This window comes from Entelurus aequoreus, linkage group LG06 (genome assembly GCF_033978785.1).
Source record: "Entelurus aequoreus isolate RoL-2023_Sb linkage group LG06, RoL_Eaeq_v1.1, whole genome shotgun sequence".
NCBI classification, from domain to species: domain Eukaryota; kingdom Metazoa; phylum Chordata; class Actinopteri; order Syngnathiformes; family Syngnathidae; genus Entelurus; species Entelurus aequoreus.
Genome location: NC_084736.1, coordinates 33,671,550 through 33,691,644, shown reverse-complemented (window position 1 = coordinate 33,691,644; position 20,095 = coordinate 33,671,550). Strand labels below are relative to the sequence as shown.

At 40.6% G+C, this 20,095-nt stretch overlaps 1 protein-coding gene across 1 annotated transcript in view; it reads right to left on the bottom strand.

Annotated features, from left to right (window-relative positions):
• Positions 1 to 20,095, bottom strand: part of LOC133652151 (ATP-dependent DNA helicase Q5-like) — a 60,791-nt gene extending 40,696 nt beyond the window's left edge. The window contains exons 1-7 of the mRNA XM_062050578.1: positions 19,949 to 20,095; positions 19,644 to 19,765; positions 10,375 to 10,896; positions 3,701 to 3,797; positions 3,533 to 3,644; positions 3,292 to 3,454; positions 26 to 108 (exon numbers count right to left, since the gene is read on the bottom strand). Of these exons, the coding sequence (XP_061906562.1) occupies positions 26 to 108; positions 3,292 to 3,454; positions 3,533 to 3,644; positions 3,701 to 3,797; positions 10,375 to 10,896; positions 19,644 to 19,765; positions 19,949 to 20,060 (1,211 nt within the window). The 5' untranslated portion in view covers positions 20,061 to 20,095. The remainder of the gene's footprint in view (positions 1 to 25; positions 109 to 3,291; positions 3,455 to 3,532; positions 3,645 to 3,700; positions 3,798 to 10,374; positions 10,897 to 19,643; positions 19,766 to 19,948) is intronic.

Below are 20,095 nucleotides of genomic sequence, written 5' to 3'. Positions count from 1 at the left end.
TTGTGTGTGTGATTCATTCACTTACCTCTCCTGCTCGCAAAAGGACACCATGGCTTCAAGGTCTTTAATGGCTGATTTGTCGCATTCTTTTGCAGAGTTGCGCTTTTCCTGCAAGCAAAAGACAGGGACACCTTTTAAATTATGCTGAGCTGAAGATGCACTAGAGCAGAGGTCCTCAACAGGGCGTTCGTTCATGACCCCTAGGGGGTCCACGCAGATACTGCAGGGGTGGGTTTTTTTAATAATCCCCCTGCAATTCACAATTGTAAAGACAAAAAAATACTAGGAGTGTTTAAATAAAAAATAAAAAATCGATCAACATCCAAATCGTAATTCATAATTTTTGTGAATCCATTTAGAAAAGAAAAAAAATATCTTACTTTTTTTGGTTTAAGAATCAATTTTTTATACTGATATTTTTATTTTTACTTTGCTACGATTTTGTTTTTGTTTTTTAGTATTGCATGTACTATATTTGTTTGCCTTCTCAATGGTAAATTAAAAAGTAAAAGTACTGTAAAGCTGGAATTGGGTTGGAGTTGCTCTATTGTCTTATATTAGATCTATTTAGCTCCTATGTGTCAAAGTCAAGGCCCGCGGGCCGGACAATGAATTATCTTTGGCCCCTGGGATGATATTTTATTAGTATTAGAACAGGCCCACAGGCCACAGCCGCCTGCTGCTGTTTTGCACGCACTAATACTCCATCAGTGATGGTGCTAGGAATTTTCAAAATGGGGTCCCAGGGACCGCATCAAGTCATAAAAATGGGGCCCCACAGTAAATTTTTGGGGTCCCACTTTTTTGTAACCGTTTTGAAAACAAATGATAAATGTATGCATTATCCTGTTATATCTCACATTCTATATTGTGTTTTGGAAAAAGGTTGTCATAAACTTTACTTGATTCATTATAAATAAAAAATAAAAATAATTTAAAAAAATGATGCATATTCAATTTATTCAGTTGTAAACATTTTCACTTTCTTCTTTCTTTCATGGATCTAAACTTTACCACTGCCGGTATTTTTTTTCTATATTTTTATTATAATATTTTCAGAATGTGTTTTTTCTATTTTTGGCCAAAGTAAGACAAAGAAAACAATCTGAAGTTGTCTTTATTTTTTTGTTTTAATGCCATGATTTAATAGCCCGGCCCGCGTGTACACAGATTTTCCTTCATGTGGCCCCTGAGCTAAAATGAGTTTGACACCCCTGATTTAGATTTTTGTAAATAACGTTTTTTTAAAATAGATTTTTAAAAAGGCATTTTTTAGGCCAATACTGCACATGTACTGTAAGTCATACGTCAGCGGCCCAAAGGGGCTTTTGAATTTTTTTCATAATAATTTATATATATATATAGTAAAAAAACATGTGACTTTTTCTTGAATTTGAAAAAGAAAAAAAAAAATTATTTTTCACTAAAGAAGGGTGCGGTGAATGCGCATATGAAACTGGTGGGGTTCGGTACCTCCAACAAGGTTAAGAACCACTGTGCTAGAGGCATTGAGTGCCACTGTATTAAATGACATTGAAACTAACTTGTAAAATTCTAAGTTTGTTGGCATTATTCGCCATGAAAGTGTAGATGTGGCGGTTTTTAAACGACTGATGATCTACATATAGGTGAGAATAATCAATTCAATTTCTCATATGCATGTATGCCCTGGCACACAGCTATCATCATTTCAGGACCAAAGCAAAAAACTTTTTACACTTTTATACTGAAGTAAATCCACCTACAACTTATTTAATAAAAATATAGAAAAAACTACCGGCAGCGGTAAAGTTTAGATACATGAAGGAAAGAAGAAAGTGAATGAATGTTTATAATTGAATATATCTACATATGCATACCAAATTAATTGTATTGTATTTTTTTTTTTAATGAATTAAGTAACGTTTATTACCACCTTTTTCCAAAACACAATATAGAATGTGAGATATAACAGGATAATTTATAATTTGTTTTCAAAACGGTTACAAAAAAGTGGGACCCTAAAAATGTACTGTGGGACGTCATTTTTATGACTTGATGGGGTCCCTGGGACCCCATTTTGAAAATTCCCAGCGCCAACACTGGACACATAAAGGCGCACACAGCTGGTTGGCTGGTGCCAATTATTAGCACAGTCAAAACTGCCCACATGGTTCAAACTAATGCAAGTGAAAATTTAAATGACTGAATTTTGTGTTTTATCTTTAATAGTGTGTGTTTTACCTGCTATATGTCTTATCTGTCTACTATTAGACATGGTATTGTTTTTAGCATTTACTGTTTGTATTTGTCCTAAAGCACAGACCAAGAACGGCAACTATAATCTATGAAGCATTTAATAAAATGTCAATCCAACTTTTTATTCTCATCTAACCTAATCCAAGATTATGGCAGGCTAAATGTAATATGTACAATTGTAAATTGTTCTTTGAGTGCTTGAGTACATTAAACACCCATGTTTAATGTGTTGTGAGATTTCAGTTAAAATGAAGCCAATAATGACATTTTTTGTGGACCCCTTCATTTTGAAAAGTACCGAAAAGTAACGATAATCAAGGCAGTGTTGCTGAGATTGGGAAGTGACAGCGAACAACCGTGAAGTCATCAGAGAAGTACAAGTCTTCGTTTGAGCCGTGTACACACATAGGCTAAGCGGAGAGTTTTGGAACTCTACGCTTAGGCAAAAAGTTTGCAAAAGTCTGCGTTTTTAAAGGACAAAAGTATGCGTTTTTAAAGGACAAAAGTATGCGTTGTTAAAGGACAAAAGTATGCGTTCAGGTCGCTCATCCCCACCTGGACAGTTAATACCAAACCACCTTAGCCGCGCTCACCCTTTAGAGCACAGCTGTAACTTCCTGGCACTAAACTTGCAGAAAATAATTATTCTCAGGTTTCTCTATGTTTACATTTTCACACTTTACACTATTTTCTTACACTGTATTAAGAATTTCTTACATATTCCTTAAAATAAGTTATTGCTAAGTGTTCAATGTGATTTTACTATTTTGTTTACATTGAGTGTTTTCCATGCTTGTGTTGACATTTCCTTTCTGCCTTGATAGCTGAGGGGAATATAATCAGAGGAAGTCACATTTGAAACCAAAATGTTTACATTTCATATATTTTTCTTCCGTTCCTGAATTTTGATAAGACATAAAAAATATCAATGACTATCTCTATCGACCGATATAAAAAACTTAAATTGTGACAAAGTTTTCAGCCATATTGCCCAGCCCTAAGACCTGCACTAGTGTGGTTCTGCTTTACTGACCTGTTTACTGCTTTACTGACCTGTTTACGTGCAATCTCCTTATGGACGAGGAATTTAATTTGCTGCATATCCTTCCGGGAGTAGTAAATGCGACACAGGGACGGCAGTCCGTCTCTCCCTGCTCGCCCGGACTCCTGGTAGTAGCTGGCCATGGACTTTGCCAGGTTCCAATGAGCAACAAACCTATGGGATGGATTTATTGAAAATGTTATAAAACGTCATCTTTACTGAAAACAACCACACACAAACATACGGTCTTACCTTACACTGGCCTTGTCTACACCCATACCAAAGCTGATGGTGGCCACAATCACCAGGACTTTCCCCTGCATCCAGTCATTCTGGGCTTCTGTGCGATCTTGGGCCTTGAGACCTGAATGTGAAAAACACTCAACGTTGTGCAGAAAGCCACAATGGAGGAAAACTTACCAGCATGATAAGGCTTTGCTAGGACACCGAGCTTGGTAAGCTGGTGGGCCACAGTCTCACAGCCCTCTCTGGTCCGACAGTACACGATCCCACAGCCCTGTTCAAGAACATCACATGCTTTAAGAGAAGTTCTCCAGGACCAAATAGAGGTCTTCACCCTTTTAGACGGACACATTACAGGGGGATGAATTCAGTCCAGGTGGGACAGACACCCCCACGTCCAGAGAAATGACTGAAAAAGTTAGCATATGTGATACAATATTAGATATTAGTTGTGCACAAAAAAATGATACACATCTGAATTGCAAGTCTTATACATTTTTAAAAACCCACCCATAAAAAAATATATATACTGTATATGTTTTTTTAGGAATCTATTTTTAAAGACATTTTAGGCCATCTCCATGCAACCAGAAGGATATTTTCTAACTTGAACCTGTTCTGAAAAAGTGACATTATAATTATCATACCAAATATTACATTGAGAGAATTGGTATTAGAATTCTGCTGAATTGAAGATCAATTCTGAATTGAATCGTGACCTCAGGAATCGGATCGAATCGTTAGGTGCTCAAAGATTAACAACCCCTATTGGATGAAACCTTCATTTTGGTCCGTAATTGCTGGAGAACTACTAATAATGCGTGCAGCAAAATACAGCAGCTTCATTGCATTTAAGCTAGTTAGCAATTATCGCGCTAGTTATCGTCTCTCGCAAATGTTTGCTCCAGTTACACCGAGGAGGGATGATAAATAAAATCTATTATTATTATTAGAACTAGTGCTGTCAAGTGCTTAAAAAAGTGAGTAATTAATTATGATCTGTAATGAATTATTCTAACTAATGTGGCCTGGGGCCAGGCCTGGAGGTGGGGCACGATGGCGAGCGCCCGGTGGCCGGGCATGTCTCCATCGCGCCCGGCCGGGCACAGCCCGAAGAGGCAACATGGGTCCCCCCTCCAATGGGCTCACCACTCATTGGAGGGGCCATAGAGGTCGGGTGCAATGTGAGCTGGGCGGCAGCCGAAGGCAGGGCACTTGGCGGTCCGATCCTCGGCTACATAAGCTAGCTCTTGGGATGTGGAACGTCACCTCGCTGGCGGGGGGCCTGAGCTTGTGCGCAAGGTGGAGAAGTTCCGGCTAGATATAGTCGGACTCACTTCGACGCACAGCAAGGGCTCTGGAACCAGTTCTCCCGAAAGGGGCTGGACTCTCTTCCACTCTAGCGTTGCACGCAGTGAGAGGCGGCGGGCTGGGGTGGCAATTCTTGTTGCCCCCCGCCTCAAAGCCTGTACGTTGGACTTTAACCCAGTAGACGAAAGGGTAGCTTCCCTACACCTTCGGGTGAGGGTCCTGACTGTTGTTTGTGCTTACGCACCAAACAGCAGCTCAGTGTACCCACCATTTTTGGATTCCCTTGAGTGAGTACTGGAGAGTGCTCCCTCAGGTCATTCCCTTGTTCTGCTCAGGGACTTCAACGCTCATGTTGGCAACGACAGTGAAACCTGGAGAGGCGTGATTGGGAAGAATGGCCGCCCAGATCTGAACAGCGAGCGGTGTTTTGTTATTGGACTTTTGTGCTCGTCACAAATTGTCCATAACAAACACAATGTTCAAACATTAGGGTGTCTATATGTGCACTTGGCACCAGGACACCCTCGACCGCCGTTCCATGATCGACTTTGTAGTTGTGTCATCGGATTTGCGGCCTCATGTTTTGGACACTCGGGTGAAGAGAGGGGCGGAGCTTTCTACCAATCACCACCTGGTGGTGAGTTGGCTCAGAGGAGGATGCCGGACAGACCTGGCAGGCCCAAACACATTGTGAGGGTCGGCTGCGAACGTCTATCAGAGTCTCCTTCCAGAGAGAGTTTCAATTCCCACCTCAGAAGAACTTTGAACATGTCACGAGGGAGGCGCTCGATATTGAGTCCGAGTGGACCATGTTCTGTACCTCTATTGCCGACACGGCTGATTGGAACTGTGGCCGCAAGGTGGTTGGTGCCTGTCGTGGCGGTAATCCTAGAACCGGGATGCCGTCAAGCTGAAAAAAGAGTCCTATCGGGTCCTTTTGGCTCATGGGGCTCATGGGACTCCTGAGGCGGCGGACAAATACCGACAGGCCAAGCGGTGTGCAGCTACGGTGGTCGCAGAGGCAAGAACTTGGACATGGGAGGAGTTCAGGGAAGCCGTGGATGAGGTCCACTCGGAGTTCCTTAAGGTTCTGGATGCTGTGGGGCTGTCTTGGTTGACATGCGGACATCGGGGGCGTTACCTCTAGATTGGCAGACCGGGGTGGTGGTTCCTCTCTTTAAAAAGGGGAACTGGAGGGGGATTACATTCCTCAGCATTCCCGGTAAGGTCTATTCAGGTGTGCTGGAGAGGAGGCTACGCCGGATAGTCGAACCTCGGATTCAGGAGGGGCAGTGTGGCTTTCGTTCTGGTCGTGGAACTGAGGAACAGCTGTATACTCTTGGCAGGGTCCATGAGGGTGCATGGGAGTTTGCCCAACCAGTCTACATGTGCTTTGTGGACTTGGAGAAGGCATTCGACCGTGTCCCTCGGGAAGTCCTGTGGGGAGTGCTCAGAGAGTATGGGATATCGGACTGATTGTGGCGGTCCGTTCCCTGTATGATGAGTGTCAGAGCTTGATACGCATTGCCGGCAGTAAGTCGGACCTGTTTTCAATGAGGATTGGACTACGCCAGGGCTGCCCTTTGCCGCCAATTCTGTTCATAACTTTCATGAACAGAATTTCTAGGCGCAGTCAGGACGTTCGGGGGATCTGCTTTGTTGGCTGCAGGATTAGGTGTCTGCTTTTTGCAGATGATGTGGTCCTGAAGGTTTCCTCGGGCTAGGATCTTCAGCTCTCATTGGATCGGTGCACAGCCGAGTGTCAAACGACTGAGATGAGAATCAGCACCTCCGAGTCCGAGTCCATGGTTCTCACCCGGAAAAGGGTGCAATGCCATTTCCGGGTTGGGGAAGAGATCGTGCCCCAAGTGGAGGAGTTCAAGCACCTCGGAGTCTTGTTCACAAGTGAGGAAAGAGTGGATCGTAAGATCGACAGGCAGATCGGTTCAGCGTCTTCAGTAACACTGTATTGGTCCGTTGTGGTAAAGCAGGAGCTGAGCCGGAAGGTAAAGCTCTCAATTTACCGGTCGATCTATGTTCCCAACCTCACCTATGGTCATGAGCTTTGGGTTATGACCGAAAGGACAAGATTACGGGTACAAGCGGCCAAAATTAGTTTCCTCTGTCGGGTGGCGGGGCTCTCCCTTAGAGATAGAGTGAGAAGCTCTGTCATTCGGGAGGAGCTCAGAATACAGCCGCTGCTCCTCCACATCGAGAGGAGCCAGATGAGGTGGTTCGGGCATCTGGTCAGGATACCACCAAGACGCCTCCCCACGTCCGACCGGTAGGAGGCCACGGGGAAGACTCGAACACATTGGGAAGACTATGTCTCCTGGCTGGCCTGGGAACACCTCGGGATCCCCTGGGAGGAGCTGGACGAAGTGGCTGGGGAGAGGGAAGTCTGGGCTTCTCTGCTTAGGCTGCTGCCCCCGCGAACTGACGTCGGATAAGCGTAAGAAAATGGATGGATGGATGGCACTTCGACAGCATCTTCTCCCTGTCAGCCATGTTGTAGTTTTTAGTATCGAGTCTACTGAGGGATATAAATTAGAACTGTACGCCACTTTGTATTAGAAATGGCAACAGCGGAGGATGCATGTGCATGTACGAGCCAGTCTGCGCCACAACAGGAGGATAGAGATAAAGAAGTAGCTTTTTGACTACAGCATGCAACGACAATGGCGGACTCGCGCAAAGCTCTTCGGGTGAATTCATACCATGTATGGATAAACAGCTGACGTCACAGTTGGGAAAAATGTCAAAAATTGGCAAACTCCAATCGGCTTGTTTGGAGGAAGTATGAAAGAAGGCAAAATTGTTTTTATAAAATATCTCCGCCATGCCTCCATGGTGATTTCACATTTTTGGGACTTATGCAGATCCCAAATACCCAAAACCGAGACTAATAGGTAAGAAAAGTGGGTTTTGTGGAGTGAAGTTTACACAACTTACAAAACATCTATAGCAGGGCTGTCAAACATTTCATTGAGGGCCACATCACAATTATGGCTGCCCTCAGAGGGCCACTTGTAACAGTGAATTATATATGAATATAAACATACAGTATATCCCATGACATTACATTATTGCCAATGCATTTTACATTCGCTGTAAAAAAACAACAACTGGCAGCTCAGGTGCCAAAATTTTCTCGAAAAATTAGTGATGGTTTTTACAGCATATAAGTGTCAATGGAAAGAAAAACAGTATCACTGTTTTGTTTTTTTAACAGTAAAATTCATGCAACTGAGTATGGAAGTAGATTTGCCTCACATCAACTTATATATATATATATCAATATGATATTAATACATATGCATATATTAATAAATATACAAATACGTATATGTGATATACAAATAAATAATTTGTATAAATAAACACGTATTTGTAAATATATTTTTGAGATTTGAAAATATATACAAATAAAATGTATAAATATAAAAATGTGACACAAATAAATCAAGAATTTGTATAAATAAACACGTATTTATAATACAATATAAATTTGAATTTATATTCAAATTTTTTAGATTTTAATATAAATATGCTTGATTTTGTATTTGTATTGAATTTGCATATGTGGATCGCTTTTTTGCTTTTGTGTCGATGAGACATTCCTATCACAAACCAAATGCACAAATAAATGTGGAGTTACACACTCCCCTGAACAACTAGCAGAGGGCACTGCAGCCAGAGCGGTCTGGGTCACAGAGCATTATATGCATTATCTGCTAAATGCCCGGAGTTCTCTGCACAAAAACAATCCACGTCTTTACAGAGAGAACGCACAACGGGCCTGAGCTTGCTAATGTTAGCGTTGTATTAGCTAATGCTAATTTATCCAGTTAATCTGAAAGACCGTGCTAGCTACTTATTTTATTGTATCAATGCCGTTTAATGACCTTGTCCCGATGTAGATACTGATCTCTTATCAGTGCAATGTGTGTCAAATCATCCCAAAAGTCATGACGTAATATGACCCTCCCTAGTGTGCCTCTGATTGGCTTGCCAGTGTCTGACCATGTCTGTGACCCAGACCGCTCTGGCTGCAGTGCCCTCTGCTGGTTGTTCAGTGGAGTGTGTAACTCCACATTTATTTGTGCATCTGGTTTGTGGTAGGAATGTCATCGACACAAAAGCAAAAAAGCAATCCACATATGCAAATTCAATACAAATACAAATACAAAATCAAGCATATTTATATTCAAATATCAAAAATATATTTACAAATACACGTTTATTTATACAAATTCTTGATTTATTTGTATGTCACATTTTTATATTTATAAATTGTATTTGTATATATTTTCAAATCTCAAAAATATATTTACAAATATGCGTTTATTTATACAAATTATTGATTTATTTGTATATCACATGTGTATTTGTGATGAGGTGGCGACTTGTCCAGGGTATACCCCTCCTTCCGCCCGAATGCAGCTGAGACAGGTTCAGATGGATGGTTGTGTATTTGTATTTGTATATTTATTAATATATGCATATGTATTTATATCATATTGATATATATAAGTTGATGTGAGACAATTCTACTTCCATAACTGAGCTGCCATTTCATTACCGTAAAATCTACGGGGGTTGTTTTACGGTGTATTACTGAAAAAAAGGGTACCAAAACGAGTTTTTACCGTAATTTTACCATTAATTCTATTGTCATTTTTACAGTGTACAATTTGATGGTTAACTTGCTTTGAAATCATAAATCAAGCAGATGATTTATTTTGATTTTGATTTTAACAAAACATATTTTGGAATGTATGATGATATATTTTGTGGCATTATTAGATTCTAGAGGTGTCCAACAAATTTTGATTTTCGAATGAATCGCGATTCTTAATGGATTAAAAAAAAAAGTTTTTATCTTTTTAATTTGTCCTGTCTTGCCACTCAGACAAATCATATTGTTGATGTAGATGATCATATCTGCTGTATATATTTACTAAGTGTTAGATACTTCTCTTGTTGCCTTATTTGTATTTGACTTTATTAAATGTTTGGGTAGAATTTTATTACACAAAACCAGTTTTCTTTTAAATAATGAGAACATTTATCAGAGATGTTTATCTATTTTATGGAGGAATGATTAAATACTAAAATATATGCATATAAAATATATGCATGTAATATTTTGATGTCAAATTGCAAAGAACAAATACATTTAGTAAGAAAAGATAAAGTATTTTTCAGGAAAATGTTTATTTTGGTGGTTCCTGAGGGAACTCTCCTGAAGGAATCAATAAAGTACTATCTATCTATCTAAGTACTTTATCAACGCATATCATTTCTGCATAAAATAATGTGGCGGGTCAGATCTGGCCCCCCGGCCTTCAGTTTGACACCTGTGATCTAAAGTTTGACTAATTTCTAGAGCTCCTGTCAGCTAAGGGCCTTTAAAAACTGTCATTACTGACCCCCCCACAGCGCCACCCATCATGGCATCCCTGGCTATGTGAATATTGGTTTGGCGTTTCAACGCACAAAAGTGAATATCCTTTTCTCTCAACAATACCGATACCAACCTTTCCGTTGGAGCCGCTGCCAAGAGCCAGTGCCTTCTGGATGAAGACGTGGAGGTGAACGAAAGGGTTCGGAAGAATCTCACTGAAGATGACGTCGTAGTGCAAATTGGAGCGGAAAACGGGCGTTGTGAAGGACAGGGGAAGACGCAGCTCCAGGGACCGGATGATGTCTTCTTGAACGTTGCTGGGGGCTGTCGCTGTGAGCGCTATGCAGGCGACCCCGGGCATGCGAGAGCGCAGGTCCCCCAGTTTGAGGTAGTCGGGCCTGAAATCGTGACCCCACTGGGAGACGCAGTGGGCCTCGTCCACAGCTAGGTAGGACAGGAGGCCTCGCGAGCACAAGTCAGTCAGGTGAGGCTGGAACGACGCAGACGCCACCATCTCCGGCGTGATGTAGAGCAGCTTCAGCTTCGGGCTCTGGCTCTGTAAGTCGGCGAGGATCACCCGCCGCTCTCCCACTGCAAGCTTGGAGTTGATGGAGTGGGCGGGGATGTTCTGATCCCTCAGGTGGGACACTTGGTCCTGTGAGAGAACATTATTAGTGGCAAATCATGACATCAAATTTAACAGTAGGGTTGTCAAAAGTACTTCCATACCAAGTCGATACCAACAGGCAGAAAATACATCGATACCAGCTTTTTTCCAGTATCGCCAGTGCCAAATACTATAATACTCTCAATTATCTGAGCATGAGCACTGAGTCAGCGCCGAAAAATAATAAAATGAAATTATCAAGTGATTTACTTATTCATGGAAACAAATGTGGATTTGCTGTTTCCTTATCGTCCTCATTCATAAACAAATGCTAACGGAAGTAGGCTATCGTTCACATTTGAACAAATATTGTACCAATTTCCGGTACCTGGGAATCGATACGGGAACTCAACGATACCAATTTTTGGTACTTTTGTGAGTGTTAATAAATGTTAATTGTTTGATAATAAAATTGTATTGCTGGGTTGCGTATGATGTCACGTCTGTTTTTCTTCTTGGCGGCTTAATTCACACAATGGTCAACAAGCTTGAGCGTAGCATTAGAACAAATGAGAGTGAGTGTAGAGTTGGAGCAGAAAATGTCTTATTGCTGTTCTGTTCTTGGGTGTTCCAGTCGTTCAAACAGAGAGATAGGAAAGAGTTTTCATAGAGTCCCAAAAGAAGAGGTCCATAAAGGTAATAAAGTCAGGGAAAAAACGAACGTTCATCAACCGAAATGGCTCTTAAAAGATTGCTTGTGTCTGCAGTGATCACTTTGGAAAATGTCTGTTTGAACATTTGATTTGTTTGAGAAATGTTCTATGATGCAATTCAGTTTATTCTCTACTATATTAGTAGTGTTTGAGTGCAGAACTAAACGTAAAGAAAGGACAAGAGATGGCATTAGTTTGTGTTCTTTTGTGGTTGCTATGCCTAAATATAACTAAGACGAAATGAAAACTAACAAAATAAACTATTGTCATGTTAAGTCCTAGTAATAAATATTGTGATTGTTGTTCCAATCCACCGTATTTGTGTGGACGATTTTCATAACAGAAACTAAAAGCTAAGTTGTTGTTGTGCAGGAAAGCGAAGCGCTTTATTCGACACGGATGACCATATAATAGCGCTTTTGGTACTATTTGTTAGCATCAAGAAAATATTCTTAATAGTAATAATAAATTAGATTAAAAAAATCTCTGGTAGGTTCAACAGCAGATAATGAATCTTGATATCGCTAGCAAACATTGCAGAACAACAGAGACAAAATATGAACTTCACAACATAAAAACAACTGCAGAGATTAATTGTAGATGAGACTAATATTTGTAGCAGGAAATGAACTGCAAACAAACGTATCCTTTTTCTCATTAGCGTCACGATCACAGCAGCACTGCACTCGTTATGTCAATCAAATATGTTACTTAGCGATGCACGAATTAGTCCAACTTTGTCTTTAACAGATGAATGTTTAATTTGTGGACACCTCCGATGTAAAGACATGATGTGCCTCCTATCTTTTCTTTAAATCCTTGTGAGTGTCGAAGGAAGCGAGGTCATAGTGAGCAGTATTCTTTTGGTGATGATAAATTGTTTCAATCTTTCAATAATTATTTTTCTTAATCCACTCTATCCCATTTTAAATATTTTTCACGATCGCTTGAATATTTTCCTCTCAACCTTTCAAAATACGCCCAAATGTGCACTAATGAGACAATTGGCTGAAACTCAGAAGTGCCCATAGGTCACATGATTGCAACCAAGCAATTTCTTAATGTAATATTAAAAAATGAGCTGATTATGATAACTGATGTTATATCCTGTTTTCTGATTACATTTCAGTCTCATTTGCAGTGCAGTTGCACTTCCAAGACACTAGATGGCAGTACTGTATAGGCTATCGATGGTATGTTGTCAAACTAGGAAGTAGATTTTTCCAGGAAGTTGAATGTGTTATGTTGCGCCCTACAAAGTGTTTATACTGTAAGTATTGTACTTATTACACACCAGCTCTTTTATTGTAACATTCATCTCAGTTGTAGTTTTCACTACCAAATTTGTAGGTGATGACATCGCCATGTAAAGTCGCTAATGCTTATAGTAGCCGGTCTATGGCAAATCCAATGTAAATTTGTGACAAGCTAGCGCATTTTGAAAAACCGGAGCCTTACTTTACGTACATTAGTTTTTTACCAAGCATACTTGCTTTGTTGGTGTTGAAAAATGGATAATCAACCTACTTTTTTATTAGTATCTGCTTATTTTCTGTTTTTAAATGTTCCATCTACACTTCTGTTGAAATGTAATAAACACTTATTCTTCTGTTTTTCGGATATTTTACATAAGTTTTGGGTGATACTTCTAATTCAGGTATGGATCCAATACCAAGTAGTTACAGGGTCATAAAATTGCTCATAATTAAAGTGCTCCTGTGTCCAGGGACATATTTCCTGAGTTTAAAAACCATACAAAAAATGAAAAAAGATTTTGTGATAATAAAAAATATCAATATAGACATTGTAGTATCGACTAGATACAGCTTGTGTACTTGGTATCATTACAGTCGATACTTGTGTAGATCCACTCATTTGTTTACACTCAGGAGCGCTACCTTGCTGTTAGCGGTTAGCTATTGTATCCTCCTTCGGGTTCTAGTGAACCATGTCTAGCTATTCCTTATCCTATACTTACTTTGTCGCTATAGAGGCAAGGATTAGTGATTTATAAGTGGCTAAAACACTACAGAGAGATGTTAGCCGCTAGTTATAGCTATGATTTAAAGCACCGCTTGCAGAGTTGCGCCTCAGTTGCTCCACGTACTAAATCGTTAGTTTTTCAGCTAAAACACGTCTATTCCCTCTCTTCTGTCTTCACATTGTTTCTACTTGCAAGTGATGTGTGTGTGTGTGTGTTGACTCACATGCACTGTGGCTCATATACCAGCCTTGAAGGAGTCATGTGTAATAATTTCATGTTAAGTAATAATTAAATGGCCCTGATTTGTCAAAAGGCATTAATAAATCATGTTCTTTTCCAATACTCTATAACTGATAACAGCAGTTTAGCAGGGATATGCTCATTTCAGAATTAGATTTACAGCCCCGAAATCGTGTTATTGTTCTCATTTCGATGCCTTGCCCTCTACCGTTTGACCAATTAGAAAGTCCATTAGTGTGTCACATTCAGTTTGCCAGTTACGCACCGCCCTCTTCGTCTAGCTACTGCCACTGGTAAAGTTACTAAACATGTCAGACATTAGTAAATCTAAAAGGCGTCATTACGATTCTCAACTTATTCATGACAAAGCCAGGAACTAAACGAGGATTTGTATCGGGATGTCTTTGAAAGATGGAGACGATTGAAGGCGGAGAAGACTTTTTCATCTGACGCCAAACTTGCTAATTTTCTCCTTGATAGGTAAGTCAGACATTTACGTTTTCTTATTACTTGTAATAAATGGAAGTGGACATTTGGTATGTAAACTATATTGTCCAATAGAGTATATGATCTAATCTGACAAAGCTAGTATGTTCGTGCAACGAATGCTTAGTGTGATGGTGCTTCGCTCCTAATGTAATGCTTAGCATGCTAGCCCGGTCAATGACACATGGACATATAGGCTAACGGGGGAAACATATGCCCGTTAGCCTGTATGTCGATGTGTATTTGAACTGACAGGGCAAAATATATTTTCGACAAATAAAACCTATGTGGATATGGGTAGTGTCAGTGCCTATTTCCTTCTCAACATGCTGATACGCTGACGAAATTGTTCCAACATTAGCACGGCAATGTGAAACGTATGGAGACAGCCAAATCACATGATAAAATAATTGCTCATTCGTGTAGCCTTTGGCATAACTTGGTAAAATGTCTCCTCTTTAGTTTTGGGCGTACATTAGGCTGCTAAGCATTCTCTACTTATTTTCACCAGTATAACCATTGCTAGCATTGGTTGTAGTTGGTTTTAGTGTTTGTTTTCTGATAGTAATGACAATAACCATATGATCGCCATTTTTTGTGATATTGTACGCAGGCATGATGTACTTCTTCCTGAAAATTGCCTAATTTCTGTGTAAAATGTTTTGGTTAGAGATTTATTATTGACACAACGCTTGTCTATTCAGCTATTATGGTCCCAGCACCTCAACCCCTGGTAAGAGGCAGTGGAAGTTTGAAGTTCCTTGGAGTAGCCCAGTCCATCGAGCTGGATTCGGCTGCATATCTGGCAACCTCAGTCAGGGAGAGAGATTGCAGTACCATTTCTGGCCACATTATTACATATGGCACCTTTAATTGTCACCACTGTGTGCCTCATGTTGAAGAAAAAAAAAAGTACCAGTGTTATTTTAAGGCAGTATAGCAAGGCTTGAATTTAACCGCAGAAACCATAGCAACTGCCGCGACCGCCCTTGCACTTTACCGCAATGCCCGAAAAATTGACCACCATCGACGGCAACAATGGCCTTGACTTTTTTTTGGACAATAACGAAACAATAACGTAATTGTTTCGTCGAATAAATTGATAAAAACACCCCGACATGACTTTTTTCTTTCATTTTCAACTGTTTAAGACATCACTATAAACAACAAGGGCGGAGCCATTTTGGAAGCGTGGGTCAAAGTTGTTCCGAGATTTTCAGAGAGATACACTAGCTGCATGAAGGTCTGGAAGGACGTCAGGTGTTCGGTGAATTTTCAGGCAGCTCTCAAAATGCAGAGTAAGGAACGAGTCAAAAAAAGACAACAGGCACAATTACAGGCTGTCGGGAAAACATTTAGCAAGTTACACAACTTCTTTAGGTAGGTTAATTTCATAGTTTTAATGGAGTGCTAAATTTGTCGATCGTTTGCCCTCGAAATTCAGCAGTTCTAGACCTGTTAATGTTGTTTATGTGCTGTATCGTGTCGTAAATGCTTATTTGGATTTGTGGCTGCCAACGACCACGTAACACACATGGATTTGTTTACTTTTTTGTAAAGGTTGAACATAAATTTAAAGTTAAAGTACCAATGATTGTCACACACACACTAGGTGTGGTGAGATTATCCTCTGCATTTGACCCATCACCCTATATCAATCAATGTTTATTTATATAGCCCTAAATCACAAGTGTCTCAAAGGGCTGTATCAATTGAGAGTTGAGGGGACAGCGCCCAGGAATACTTTTTTGGTGATTTAACCCCCAATTCCAACCCTGGATGCTGAGATGTCAAGCAGGGAGGTAATAGGTCCCATTTTTATAGTCTTTGGTATGACTCTGCCAGGGTTTGAACTCATGACCTACCGATCTCAGGGTGGACACTCTAACCACTAGGCCACTGAGCAGGTGTTAAGGTGCTGATATTGTTTTGATATGTCATCTTGGTGACATCATTCACAAAAGTGCACTTATAGCTTGTTTTAAAATGTCTCTGACTATCTTGCACTTTCTGTTTTGAAATGACATAAATGTTTGTGCCACTACTTAATAACTGTTTAATAAATACAGTTTTGGTAAATTGACTTAGTTGTGATTTCCCTCTCTGCATGAAACTTAAAAAAATTAGCATATATTAATGCAGTATGAACAATAATGTTTTAATGTAGACACATAGAATCATCATACTGGTGTGATTATATGCATCAAGTGTTCATTCAAGGCTAAGGCAAAATATTGAGATATATATATCGTGTATCGTGACATGGCCTAACCTAAAAATATCGAGATATTAAAAAAAGGCCATATCGCCCAGCCCTAATAATATATATATATATATATATATATATATATATATATATATATATATATATATATATATATATATATATATATATATATATATATATATATATATATATATCATCATCAGTGATTCTCCCGGGGTCATACGGTGTTTCGGGTCTTAATCAAACACCCTCTCCCGGGCGACCCAGCCGAGGGAGATCAGTCCCTCGACTTGTGTCCAGGTAGCGCTCCACGTCACGCGTCCCCCCTCCGACGGTCTGCCCCGGGGTTGCGCCGGTGCTGCTTGGAGGTTCCAGGCACTGTGGGGAATGTCCGGGCCTGGGTCCTCCTCCGTCTCATCAGGGCCGTACAAGGTACTGGCCCTGTGCGTTGCACCACGGGTTTCCTCAAGCAGCCTATCTTGATCTTATGTGTCTTCAGGGTTTTTCGCAACGTTATATGGGTGCTCCCTTGCGGGAGCTGCAGCTTGGGATGCTACCCCTCCCTGCCCCGGTTGCCGTCTTTCCGGGCTGTCAACTGTCTCTCCAGTTGTCACCACTCTTTCGGGGTTGTCATCCAGCCTCTTCCTGGAAGTCAATGGCGATGCCATACTGGATCGGTTTCATAATACACCTTACGGTGCAATCTGGGCACATCAGTGATTCTCCCGGGGTCATAGGGTGTTTCGGGTCTTAATCAAACACCCTCTCCCGGGCGACCCAGCCGAGGTTGATCAGTCCCTCGACTTGTGTCCAGGTAGCGCTCCACGCCACGCGTCCCCCCTCCGACGGTCTGCCCCGGGGTTGCGCCGGTGGTGCTTGGAGGTTCCAGGCACTGTGGGGAATGTCCGGGCCTGGGTCCTCCTCCGTCTCATCATATATATACATATATATATATATATATTCATTCAGGGGAAAGGCAGAAAGAAAGCAAATAGGCACATGCCCGTCCCCCTAGGCCGGCGTAAGATACTGTATATATACTGTTTATATATATATATATATATATATATATATATATATATATATATATATATATATATATATATATATATATATATATATATGTATATATATATATAAAAAATCTAATTATATACAGTATACATGTTTGTGTTTGTATTTTATGATAAGTTATAGCTGCATTTTATACAACTGTATAAATCAATTATAAGAAAATACATGTTGAAGCTGTCATTTTATTTTACAATATTGTTGTTCTAATAGGTGTTAACTATCAAAATAATTAATTAGAGCATGAATGTATGTATGTAATATATATATATATATATATATATATATATATATATATATATACAGTTATACACATATTCCTACACACACACATATATTCAGTCGCGATCAAAAGTTTACATACACTTGTAAAGAACATAATGTCATGGCTGTCTTGAGTTTCCAATAATTTCTACAACTCTTATTTTTTTGTGATAGAGTGATTGGAGCACATACTTGTTGGTCACAAAAAACATTCATGAAGTTTGGTTCTTTTATGAATTTATTATGGGTCTACTGAAAATGTGATCAAATCTGCTGGGTCAAAAGTATACATACAGCAATGTTAATATTTGGTTACATGTCCCTTGGCAAGTCTCACTGCAATAAGGCGCTTTTGGTAGCCATCCACAAGCTTCTGGCAAGCTTCTGCTTGCATTTTTGACCACTCCTCTTGACAAAATTGGTGCAGTTCAGCTAAATTTGTTGGTTTTCTGACATGGACTTGTCTCTTCAGCATTGTCCACACGTTTAAGTCAGGACTTTGGGAAGGCCATTCTAAAACCTTAATCGTAGCCTGATTCAGCCATTCGTTTACCACTTTTGACGTGTGTTTGGGGTCATTGTCTTGTTGGAACACCCAACTGCGCCCAAGACCCAACCTCCGGGCTGATAATTTTAGGTTGTCCTGAAGAATTTGGAGGTAATCTTCTTTTTCAATGTCCCATTTAAAGCACCAGTTCCATTGGCAGCAAAACAGGCACAGAGCATAATACTACCACCACCATGCTTGACGGTAGGCTTGGTGTTCCTGGGATTAAAGGCCTCAGCTTTTCTCCTCCAAACATATTGCTGGGTATTGTGGCCAAACAGCTCAAACTTCATGAATGTTTTTTGTGACCAACAAGTATGTGCTCCAATCACAACAAAAATAAAATATGGGCCCTCCTTTAAGGCAACCTTAAAAAGTTAAAATTCGAGGCCTCGTAGAGTACCTTTTTTAATTCATTAGTACGGGTATACCGTACAACCCTACCCGGTAGTACAGACATCCCTAACGCCACTGCTGTTCTTCTTTGTAATGTAAAATAGTTCACAATTGTTGTTTTTTTTATAGTCTCCTCGTGGAGGCATGGGTGGGGGGAGGCACAGGTTCGGTGGCCACGGATGAAGCGCTGGCTGTCCAAAGTCGGGACCCGGGTGGACCGCTCGCCTGTGCATCGGTTGGGGACGTCTCTGCGCTGCTGACCTGTCTCCGCTCGGGATGGTCGCCTACTGGCCCCACTATGGACTGGACTCTCACTATTATGTTAGATCCACTATGGACTGGACTCTCACAATAGTATGCTAGATCCACTCGACGTCCATTACACCGGTCGCCCAGTGGGGGGTCCCCACATCTGCGGTCCCCTCCAAGGTTTCTCATTGTCCCATTGGGTTGAGTTTTTCCTTGCCCTGATGTGGGATCTGAGCCGAGGATGTCGTTGTGGCTTGTGCAGCCCTTTGAGACACTCGTGATTAAGAGCTATATAAGTAAACATTGATTGATTGATTGATAGTCATATTTAGGAGCACAGTATGGTTTATTTTGATATACTGGGAGGTTATAGAAGACTGCTGTCATTTTAGAATGTATAGTTACTTCTTGGCAGCTGATACTGATAATTAAATTCTGTGCAAAAAGATGTTGAAGGACAGTGATCTTAAATACTGGACACTTTGAAACACCTTTCCGTAAAGTAGTGAATTTAAAAGTACATGGGATCAGTTTTCTTATTCTTATCGTGGTATCGAAGACTGTGGAAATGAATAGATATCGGTATCAACTAATGATAACTGGTATCGTGACACTGACCTGAATGAGAGCAATTAGCGGGGAGATGACCAAAGTGATGCCTTCAGCCAGGAGAGCAGGCAGCTGATAGCACAGAGACTTTCCTGCCCCAGTGGGCATGCACACAAACACGTCCCTGTCACCTACAGGAAGACACAACAAGCATCCTTGAAGACTCAACAATAACAACACAACCTGTCCAACATGTTGACATCGGAAACGGAAGTATGATGTCCTTTTTTTAGTTTGACATAGGCTAACGTGTAGCAACTAGCTTGGTGAATTCCAAGCAGCCAATTCGTAAAAAGTCATGTTGTTTGACATACCTCGAACAACCGCTTTGATAACATTTTCCTGGACCTGAGATCTAAAGCTACTGAACCCGAAATGGGTTTTTAAAGCTTTTTTCAAAGTTGCTGACGTCGCCCGCTCCTCCATTGGCAGATATCGACGGTGCTGTCGCACATTGATGA